This window comes from Tetrao urogallus (assembly GCF_951394365.1).
Source record: "Tetrao urogallus genome assembly, chromosome: 1".
NCBI classification, from domain to species: domain Eukaryota; kingdom Metazoa; phylum Chordata; class Aves; order Galliformes; family Phasianidae; genus Tetrao; species Tetrao urogallus.
The window spans coordinates 120,146,884-120,158,946 of NC_136813.1; the positions used below are offsets into that span (position 1 = coordinate 120,146,884).

A 12,063-nucleotide genomic window follows, 5' to 3' on the forward strand; every position below is an offset into this window, starting at 1 on the left:
GTTTTCTCTGACAGTGAGAATTAGTACTTTTTGATCCTTACACCTTCATATATTTTCCATATTCTCTCCCTTATTCTGTCCAGTAATACAAGTAAAATGTCTTTACTGATTCTGAGTCGTGTTGTTCATGAGTACAGATATACTGATTTTTGATCAGATAAGTGAAGTAAAGAGAATGATACAAACAAGATTAGCAGAGTAGAATTGTTAAAGCTTTACTGAAGTTAGAAATTAATGAATTATAAACAAGTTCCTAAAAGGTGGAGAGTGACAGAAGTGAAAAATCTTATGGGATTAAGAAAGGATTAACAGTGGATAATGTGGAGATGCATTAGGTAGTGAAGTACACTTGAACCTGAGATGGAAGGGAGAAGAGAAAAATGTACTAAGGGAGGTGAGCAGAAATTGTGAGGAAGGTAAGAAGAATAAGAGAAAACATGAAATACATAGGGACTGGAAAACAGAATACAGTATGGGGAAGACAACGAAACACACATTAAAAAACGTAGGGGGTGAATATACATGGTTAGTGGAGGACGTGACCATGTGAGCCTAGGCTCTTTTTCTCCCAACAGATAAACATGTACCAGAGCTATTCAAAACAAAATGAAGTCAGAAAAAAATCAAAGGAAACTAGTACAATTTAGATGTGGATAGAAAGCTGATTACATTTTTCTTCTGCTAAGATTAAAACCTGAGTAAGCTAAGCCTCCTCACAAATTCTGCTAAATCTTATTAGAGCCAACTCTAGTATTTTTCTTTGTATTAGCTGCCTTCAGTTTGCCTCATAGCTTTTCTTTCTTGTGAAGCAAACCATGTTTTCCAGTTAAGTTCACCAGTTGTTGCATTGCTCGAGCTCAGAGTATTTCCATGCTGTTCCTAGACACAGATTTTACATGTTCTACTACAAGCTTTTATAAGAAGAGCACTGTCTGACAAATACAGCATATATTTTCAAATGCTTCCTGTATTTAAGCAAACATGCATGAACAGTTCCTCCTCTGAGTGGGTTTAATAGGGTTTGGCTATACAGTTCCTTGTGGGGAAGGGGATGAAAAAAAAAATCACTCTTTTGATTTTGTTCTGATTTTGTTTTGTTTTTGTTCATTTTGTTTTGATTTTGTTTTTTATATAACCAGTGGACTTTCTTTTGTAAGATGTGGGCAGTATGTTATTAAAAGCATTGATTTTTATTTTTTTTTAATAGTTACTTGTGATGGTTTTTTGTAGTCTGTGCGAAGGGAAGAATTTATCCTGCGTGTCCTGTGGACCAGTGGAAGAAATCCTAACACTAACAACACCTGCTCCAGAGGAAGACAGAGAACTTGCACCTAGTGAATATTCATGCAGCAAGATGATGGACTTGGCCTTTCTAGTGGATGGCTCCAATAAACTGTCAGAGGAGGACTTTAAACAGCTGAAGACTTTCATAACTGGAATGATGAACAAACTCCACATCTCTCAAAAGAAAATCCGAGTGTCAATTCTGTTATATAGGGCTGGGCCTACAATCTACCTTGGCCTTAAAGATATCAAAACACAGTCCCAGATGAAAAAAATTGTCCAAAGCATAAAATACACAGGTGATGAAGTAGCATCTGTTGCTGAAGTCCTTAAATACATTGTGTTTCAAGTGTTTGGAAAAGCAGAAAGGACTAATGCTGCCCAAATTGCGATGCTATTTGTAGCAAGCAAGTCTCCAGGAAAAGTCCGCACCATCATCCCAGCCTTGAAGAAAAAAAATATTACAGTTATTCCTGTGGGAATTGGACCACATGTTAATGTGGAACAAATCAGATTCATTGAAAAGCAGTTACATACTAGAGCCTTCCAAATGAACAATGTGTTGGAGCTAATGGATAACAGAGATCTCCTAATTGATTATCTGTGTGATCTTGGGCCTGCAGAAAGTTCTCCTGTACCCACTCCAACAATGTCTAATGACATATTTACCCAGAGAGTGCTTACAGTACCACCACACTTCTCAGAAAATCCCACTACAAAAAGTCTGGACATCGCTTTTGTTGTTGAAGGATCTGACAATGTAGGGCTGGAAAATTTCAATATCATCAAGAAGTTCCTTGAGAAGGTGCTCAGAGAAATGAATATAGGACAAGAAAATATTCATGTTACTGTCATGCAGTATTCAGACACTATCACTCTGGAGTATTCCTTTAGGGAAATACAGTCTAAAGAAAGTATTATTGAGAAAGTGAGGAGTATACCCTACCAAGGAGGGAAGGCCACCAACACTGGGCATGCCCTTGACTATATTTCCAAACATACATTTACATCAGCAAATGGAGGCAGGCAGAATGTGCCTCACTTGGTATATATGGTGTCATCCAATCCTTCCACTGATGTTATAACAAGACATCCTACGAGCATAAATGTTATTCCCATAGGCATAACTCCCAATGCAAATGTCCAAGAGCTCAGAATGATTAGTCAGCCTAATAGACCAATAATCTTACAAAGTTACAGCACACTTATTGAAGAAGCACCTGAATTAGTGTTGCAGTCATGCTGCTCTCATAAAACTTGGACAGAAATACCAGGTAAAGTTGAATATATTTTTTTGTGTAATTTCCTGTTTCCTCTATCCTGTCTCCTTTGTTTTTACTTCACATGTCTGAAAAATCTCGTATCTCAACTGATATTTTGTCCAAATGCAAAGGAAGGAACATTTATCCTTATTCGAGTCAGGTGATTCCACCCCAGTTTGGTGGTGGAATCCATCATTCAGCCATCCACTGACCTGCAGCCAGCCTTCTGTGGTCTGAGCAGTTCTTGGCTGTGTTTGTCAGTAGTGTATAGTAGCTTTCAGATAGGATGGAATGTAAGAGCAGAAAGAGTATTCTCATCTATCCACCTCAAGCAAGTAACAAAGTTCCTCTTATCAAATGTGACTAAATTGTTTGTTTATTTTTAGTCCTCTGAGAGCAAAATAACATTAGCAGAACAGACGGAATTGAAATATAAATCTTGAGCCCTTCATTAAATATACTTACTGTTTCAACTTTGTTTTCTCCAACTGCAGCAGATAGCCCTTTCTACTCCTGCCAATAGGTTAGTAGATGTTAGTTCTGGTTATCATGCTTAATGCTCTTTGTTTTTTTCCTCCCAACTCAGAGTTGTGCAACAAACCTATGGATGTCATTTTTCTTCTGGATGGAAGTCCTAATATTGGAGCATCAGAGTTTGAGGAAATGAAAAACTTTGTACAGGCATTTATTGAAAGAGCTGATATCAGTATGTGCCTCTCTTTTACCTCAAAAAATATCATTACTTTCAAATTCTTTTGCTTATACTAGACAAACAGCTCACTAAAGTCTTATTTTGTTTGTTTGTTATTTTAAATGATGGCAAAATTGTTCTGAAAAGTTAGGTTTGTATATTTTATGTAAAGCATTTCAGCTGTGGATCTTTGTGTCCTGATTTCAGCACAATTTGAGATCAATGCACTACATAGACCTCCCTGCCCATGGCACAGGGATTGGAACAAGATGGTCTTTAGATTTTTATTGTAAGACATTCATATGCATTGCTTAAAGTATTTGTTTTCTGCCTTTCACTTCAGGCAATACATCAGTTCATGTGTCTGTTCTCCAGTATGCCAGGGAAAATAATCTAGAAATTTCATTGAACAAGCCTCAGGAGACTGAAAATCTCATCAAGATGGTTCACTCAATTAAACAGAGGGAACAAGGTCCTACCAGACTGGGTGAGTGATTATGTGGATGTTAATATTTATGCAAGAAGGGAGGAAAAAAAAGAAAGAAGTCCTGTGAATACAGTCTGATCTTGATCACCAATTTCTGTTAGTGTCTTCTACTAGAGTGCTCAGGTTTCTAATTCAAGTATTATCTTTACTATATGTACATTTCTTGGTAAAGTTTCAATTTTCATTAAAATGTAACTTTAAATGACTTGGGTTTTATCTTAATGTATTTTGGAAAGAAGAGCAGCAGTTATTTTTTAGCTCTGAAATAATTCTAAAGATTTTAATTCATTATCTTTCAAGCAAGCAAAATTGAAAACTCAATCATAAACTTTTCAGTATCAATTATTGAGGTATTTAGCAGCAGAGATGCTTATGCTGGATTTGATAGCCGCCCTCTCCAGCTGTTTGTTGCTCTTTGCTGGGCCAGTGTAATGGGTCTTGTTTTGAAACAGCTTAGAACATAACTACTGTGTTACTGGGTAGTTTTGTTCCTTGTCAAATTGCCATGCTGGTCCCACAAGGACTCAGGTTGACACAAAGCTGGGAATGGTGCCAGGAAGCAGTGATCACCTACCAAAAATTACTTGTGAAAAAGTGTATTTGCTGGAAATCTGCATCCTGAAGCATATGTCCACTTCAAATTTTTATGTGCTAAACATAACAGATTTCCCACTGAATCCGTGGAAATTCAATACACACATGTATCAGTTGTAGGGTTCAGCAAACAGTGATTCTCCTACAGTGTATCTGATCTTTCACCAGATAACCTGATAATTTTGTTCTTTTGGACTAGACTACATTTGCTCTGGCAGCAGTCTAGCATTAATGTCCTGTAAGAGTTAAGGACTACACAGATTTTTAGAGTCTTTGGCCTACATTAGGCTGTAAAAAAATGTTGGTACAGAAAAGTGAGAAAAAATCCTGACTTCCATAGTTTGCAGAAGGGTTAGCCATGATTGCTTTCTCAGCCTGGAGAAATAAAAATACCAGATGGCTGATGAGACCTCTACAGACTCATTTTAGGATAAACCATTACATACGAATAGGTATGTTTCAGGAAATCTTATATGGCAATGGATATAGTAAACAATGCTGCAGAATAAATAGAGAAAAAATAATCTTTGGAAAATGAAAAGGGAGAGGCAGCCACATGACATACTTGTTAGTGATTTGTTTATGTCTCATTGGAAAATACTCAGAGATCATAATTGGGGTATAGTATAATAAGCCTAAATGGAATAGAGTATAAGTAATTCCTCCCAGTGTAATGAAAATAAGTCACTATGGTCCTGTCCTGCACTTTGCAGTGTGTGAATGTTGCTGGCTGAGTAGAAGGATTGACGTTCTTGGGAAATGCATGGTCATTCATTTCACTCTGTCTGTGCTTAAGCCTCTGGAAACACGGAGGCTGCTTAAAAAGTTTTGAGACAGCTCTAAAAAGACAGCTCTATTTGGATTCTGTACTTCCCTAGGAAATTTTTCTAGTTTATACAGAACTTGATCAGATTTACCTATAAAAAATATCATTCTCACCTGACCATCATTTTCATCTGTTTCTTCTCATCTGTGCTGGCTTCCCTGCTGCAGAAACATGATCCTATAATTCTTATGCAACCTTTGCTGACCAAAATAATCCTGTTTCAGTCAAAGCTATACAAGGAGAGAACAACTATAGGTTTGAGTCACATGACTGACTGTACCTTCCCTAAAGTCATAGATGTCTAACATTTTGGCTTGGACTTCACTGAGTCAAAAAGCACTGACTTGGGCTCCATGTACATAGGTTTCTTTGAAAGTAATTCCTCCTATTTATTTTCATGAAAACTACATCAGATGCAAAGAGCACAATAAAAGTCATTGACTGAACAAATTCTCAGCTACAAACCCTTTTTCAACATAGTCACAGCCATTAGCTATTCTTGTTTGGCAGTGATGAACAAGAGCCTGCATGCTGTGCTTGTAAAAATCTGTACTAGTGGAGGTGACTCACTGTTGCTGCTATCACTGCTGAGATGCACCACCCACCATTTCACTGTGCTCACATCCAGTTTGGTCTCTAAAAAAATTCAGTGTCAATAAATGTCAGTGGGTGCCATTTTTTGCACATGGAAGAATTCAGTTCCACGCCTTTGCTTCATAATCATTTCCATGTCAAATGCCAGTTTGCAGACTGCCCCTCTGGTACCATTTGTCATGCAGCAACGAAATGGAACAGAATCTTGATGGGAAGGTTCCATCTCTAATGTCATACCAGAAACAACCATCCATCTCTGATGTTGTAAGCCAACATAAAATAGGAGGCATTACTTTTGGAGCAACCCTATTAAATACATAATGGAGTTAATGTATATAAAGTAACAAATATTCTATTTTTAATTTTTTTTTTTTTTTTAAAGCATAAAACTAGTGGGATATGTTTCTTTGCTTTTGTGAAACTAACATGATTGTCTGGTTTGATGGCAGTAGTTGCAATTCTTAATGAGATCTCAATATATTCATATTTCTCTTTCTGTACTTCATCCTTCAAAATAGCTGTTCACAAATGTGCATACTGCCAAAAAGCGATGACATAAGACATAGTTTTGAAGTGAGGGATATTTCTATCTGCTAAGAGAGGTCTTACAAGAGTCTGGTAAAGACACATGATCAAATTTTTAATTGCAACTCTATACATTCCATTTGAAAATTCACAAATAATGTATTTATGATGACTAAAAATGGAGTCACAAATAAACAAAAAAATTAATGGATTTTTGCCCAGACTAAACCACGACATTTTTTTTCAGCAATCTTGAAACTTATTTCCGAATTCCTTTATTAAAACAGAAAGCATGGATGCATTTTCTTTGCTGTTTATAGGACTGCGTTTAGCTAATTTGTCAAAATGCATAATTTTCTTTGCCATAACTTGAATCGGCACTACACTGCATCCCAAGCTCTCGTTTCAGCTCAGATAGAGTTAATAGCATACTAACATTTAGTTGCTGCTAAGGGGCTGCTAAGGGGCCTGGCGGGGCTGCTCATCAGAAAGAGCCCCAGCAATGATGGTGTGGGGCGGAGGTGGGGAGTAACCGTGAACTGTGCTGGGCTGCATTTGGGCTGTGGGCTGTGGATTGGCTATGACTGCCTTAAGTTATGGCTCTAACACGGCTCTAACAAGTGGCTTGTCTCCTAGGGTATTTTCTTGCACTCAAAATGCACAGCATGTAAGAGAGCTGGTCTGTGTGCAATACTGAACAGATAATACTCATTTTAAAAGCTAATGGATGGGGATATGACAGAACTGTACACCTCCAAGACCTGAGATGGGCTACAGGTGTGCTTGCTGAGCTGCAAGCACACCCATATCAGCTGAACTGCTGATATGAGGATATAGTCGAATTAAAGAAAACAAGGGTCTGCCTCCTCCCTGTATGGAGTTTATTCAATGGGGAATGTTCCAGATCTGTTCCCCCTTCACCTGCCCTGATCTAAGGGCTCTCATCCTGTAAAAAATGTGTCTTAATGTCTTGCTTCATGCCCTCCCTACCCCCTCCCATACACACATTTAAACATTAATAGCAGAATATTGAAGTCTTATAAACGGACCTTTTAAAACATCCACATGTGGGATCAGTTTGCAAAAGCTAGTTTGCTTTGAAATAAAAAATAATCTGATATTTTCAGTAAAAATAAATTAGTAAATAGATTCATATTCAGGTAAAATCCTCAATTAAGATATGAAGACCAGTTTCTGATTTATTGTCAAAGAAGGTTGTTTCTGACAGGTCCTTGGTTACCAGGTGCAATCTGGACTATTCACAGGCTTCATAGCTTTGGGCTGTTTCTGTACCTTTTCAAGTGCTAAAGAGCTATGTCTTTTAGATTCTTTCCCAGGCAACTTTCAGTGCTTGTGGGACACTGACTTCTCCTTTTTAGTTAAGTAGTTGCAGAAGTTTTAGCAAAATCATTGAGACCACTGAAGACATGGATACATAAGTTCCCAGTAGGAACCTCCACATATTTGGAGTTCCCTGTCACAGCTCCACAGGCCCACACAAGGGCTTTACATTTTATTCCTCATTTCAGACAAAAATGAATAAAATAATTACGAAACTGTTTTAAACAGTTTCTGCTTTCCCCAAGTTATTGACAAAACCATCAAACGTTGCTGTGTTGGTTTATGTTTCTCTGGATTTACTTATTCTGGAATGAATATCGTTTGTTAGTTCTTGGATGTATGTCTGTCAACGATTTATGGGCTGGTTTGGCCCGGTTCTGTGACCAGCAGGGCGGAGGGATCCGTGGATCCGCTCCTCTGGAAAAGGGAAACAGGGGACCCCAAAATAATTGAAAACAGCGGCAACGATCTGAGGTGGAACAAACTAATTTACTAAATATAGTATCAGCAAAATATAATGAGAGAGAGAGAGCGTATCTGAAAGGTGGATAGGCCTCACCACAATGCTGAGGTGAGAAGTGCAGTCCAGTTGAGCCGATGAAGAAAAGCAGACGGAGAAGAGCAGGTGAAGAAGAGAGCATCAGGTGACCTTGCCAGGAGTTATATCTCCTCGCTGACCGCAAAGCCTCCTGGGGAAATGTAGTTCTTCTTGAACAGGCACCCAGAACTTCAGTATCAGCAGTCAAACCCCCAGTGCATTATATGATGTTATGATGTGGAATACTGATAACCAAAATCATAAAATTATTACATTCCACCCATAATTCTACATCACTACATCATGCTTAATATATACAAAGAAAGTATAAACGCACGCACATACGAACCTATGTATAAACACATGGAATTACTGACTGCACTCCCCCAACATCAAATTCCCTTGTGGTACACACTGAACATCCCTGTTTCTCTGCATCACCCACCAAGTGGACCCAGGTCCCTGGGCAAAAACAGTTCTGCAATGAGGTTTGCCCTTCCTAGAAGCTGGAAAGACCCAAACTGCTTTTCCCAACATGTTCCTTACATGTACTGCAGGGACCTTATCTCCCTCTATAATATGTAGGGAGCTGGATTGGGTGGGACAGTTTTGACTGATTGATCTTCTGGTGTTGACCAGCTGGCTGGCTTCTGCTAAATACTTCTCCCAGTGCTTAAATGTTCCGCCACCCAGTGGTTGCCTCCACCATGGTGAGCACATAATGCGAGATCATGGCAAGGTGATATAATCAACCTGCCATGCCTCCCCATATTTGTACTTTTGCCATCGCCCTTCCCCCCAGAGAGATTTCATCTTCTTGGCTTGTTTAATTGTGGCACATGTGTTACAGTCATGAATGATTTGTGCAATAGTGTCCATAGTTAAATCCACCCCTCAGTCTCTAGTCCACTTACATGTCACGTCTCTTCCTTGATGGCCTGAGGTCTCATGGGCCCATCGAGCTGGAAATAATTCACCCTTGTTCTGCCAATCTAGGTCTATTTGAGCCACCTCAATTCTGGCAGCTCGGTCTACCTGATGGTTATTTTGCTGATCTTCAGTAGATCATCAGTAGGGCATCTACGTGACACACCTTTATAACCATATTTTTTGTTCGGGCAGCAATGTCTTTCCACATTTCAGCAGCCCAAATAGGTTTACCCCTTCTTTGCCAGCTATTTTGTTCCCACTGCTGCAACCACCCCCATAAGGCATTCGCTACCATCCATGAGTCAATGTAAAGATAGAGCATTGGTCACCTCTCCTGTTCAGCAACATCTAAGGCCAGTTGGACAGCCTTTACCTCTGCAAATTGTCTTGATTCTCCTTTTCCTTCAATGGCCTCCACAACTTGTCATGTGGGGCTCCACCCAGCAGATTTCCATCTGTGATACTTCCCCACAATACGACATGATCCATCAGTGTGAACAGAGCATATATCTTTTCATTTTCTGGTAGTTCATTGTATGGTGGGGCCTCTTTAGCACGTGATACCTCTTCTGCTGGCGGTGTTCCAAACTTCTTGCCTTCAGGCTAGTCCATGATCACCTCTAGGATCCCTGGACGGCTGAGGTTCCCCATCCGCGCTCGTTGCGTAATCAATGCAATCCACATACTCCAAGTGGCATCAATGGCATGATGGATGGAGGGAACCTTTCCCTTGAACATCCAGTTCAGCACTGGCAGTCAAGGTGCCAGAAGGAGCTATGTTTCAGTACCGATTACTTTGGAAGCAGCCCGAACCCCTCATACGCGGCTAACATCTCCTTCTCAGTTGGAGTGTAGCACTCTTCAGCCCCTCTGTATGCCTGACTCCAAAATCCCAGGGGTCGGCCTTGGGCTCTCCTGAAGCTCTTTGTCACAAACCCCAAGTGGGACCTTTCTCTTCAGCAGCAGTGTAGAGGATGTTCTTCACATCCTGTTCCATCCGTACTGGCTCCAGGGCCACAGCACAGGCTATCTCTTGTTTAATCTGCTCGAAAGCCTGCTGCTGCTCAGGACCCCACACAGAATCATTCTTCTTCCTTGTCACCTGATAAAGGGGGCTTACAATGAGGCTGTAGTTTGGAACATGCATTCTCCAAAAACCCACTACTCCCAGAAATGATTGTGTCTCTTTCTTATTAGAAGGTGGAGACATGGCAGTGATTTTGTCTATCACATCTGTCAGGATGTGATAATGGCCATCTTGCCCCTTTATGCCTAGGAACTGAATTTCCTGGGCAGGTCCTTTCACTTTGCTTCGCTTAATAGCGAAACCAGCATGGAGAAGGATCTGGATTATTTGCTCTCCTTTCTCAAAAACTTCCTTTGCTGTCTTGCCCCACACGATGTCATCAATGTACTGTAAGTGCTCAGGAGCACCTCCCTGTTCCAGTGAGGCTTGGATCAAGCCATGGCAAATGGTTGGGCTATGTTTCCACCCCTGGGGCAAATGATTCCAGGTGTACTGAATGCCCCTCCAGGTGAAAGCAAACTGTGGCCTAGATTCTTTGGCCAAAGGAATGGAGAAAAAGGCATTAGCGATGTCAATGGTGGCATACCATTTGGTTGTTTTTAACTCCAGTTCATGTTGGCGTTCTAACATATCTGGCACAGCAGCACTCAGCGGGGGTGTGACTTCATTCAGGCCATGGTAGTCCACGGTCAGCCTCCATTCTCCACTGGCTTTACGCACTGGCCATATGGAGCTGTTAAAAGTTGAGTGAGTCTTGCTAATCACTCCCTGATTCTCTAGTTGACGAATCAACTTCTGAATGGGGAGCAGGGAATCTCTGTTGGTGCGGCACTGCCGTCTGTGTACTGCTTTTATATCAATCGGTACCTGTTTCTCTTTCACTTGTAGCAACCCCACAACAGATGGATCTTCTGATAGGCCAGGCAAAACAGATAACTGCTTAACACCTTCTGTGTCTACAGCAGCTATTACAAAGGCACATTGATACCCTTTGGGATACTTAAAATATCCCCTTCCGAGGTAATCAATACCAAATATACATGGAGCCCTTGGGCCAATCACAGTAGGGTGCTGTTGCCAGTCTTTACCAGTGAGGCTGATTTCGTCATCCAACATAGTCAGCTCTTGGGAACCCCCAGTCACCCCATGAATATAAATTGATTTTGTCCCTTGGTGAGTCGAGGGCATTAGAGTGCACTGTGCATCAGTATCCACCAGGGCCTTATATTTCTGATCACCGTGTGGTTCTGATGTCCCAGGCCATCTAATCCACACAGTCCAATAAACTCTATTATCCCTTCCCCCCCCCGGCTGGGGACAGGGCCCCTCTATTTGTTACTCCGTTGTCTGCAGCAACTGGAGCAATCACCTTTTTGGAGAAATTCACCTTGGTGGGTGATTTGTCTTGTAATTCTTCTACCTGGGCTTGAAGTAGGTTGTTTATGCCACTCCTTCATATCTTCTCCATGGTCACGTAGGTAATGCCACAAGGCAAAATGTGACGTAGTCTTACTGTTTTCACTTACTCGAGCAGGAGGACGTCTTCTTTTGATAACTGAGACATTGGATGACACCAACTGGGAGGAAATCAAGTTGATCAGCCCCTCAAGTAGGCTGTTTTGGGAATTCTGTTCCTTGTTGGATATATCTGTTACTACCATGGATTAATCAACATCAGGCAATGTTGATAGTTTGTCAATTATATCTTCTTGTTTGTTCTCCATTCTGTCCAGCTTTTCAGCTGCTTTTGCAATGGCTGAAACACAAGCTTGTAGGGGGCTTAAATGTAACTCAAAGTCTTGAAGTTTATTAACCAATTCATTTATAAAGGGTCTTCTTTCCCCTCTGCCATACATTGCTGCAAATGTACTTGCGTACCTTTCTGGTGCAGTCTTTGTGAATGTACGCCACATGTTTGGTGTACACCTGACTCTCCCAGGATCATGCTCTTGGTCTGGCTCATT

General features: G+C 40.6%; 1 protein-coding gene across 1 annotated transcript in view; it reads left to right on the forward strand.

The window, feature by feature from the left end:
* Positions 1–12,063, forward strand: part of VWF (von Willebrand factor) — a gene marked incomplete at its 5' end in the record, with an annotated part of 144,879 nt that overhangs the window by 73,882 nt on the left and 58,934 nt on the right. The window contains 3 exon segments of the mRNA XM_079541808.1: positions 1,231–2,558; positions 3,133–3,252; positions 3,581–3,724. Of these exon segments, the coding sequence (XP_079397934.1) occupies positions 1,231–2,558; positions 3,133–3,252; positions 3,581–3,724 (1,592 nt within the window).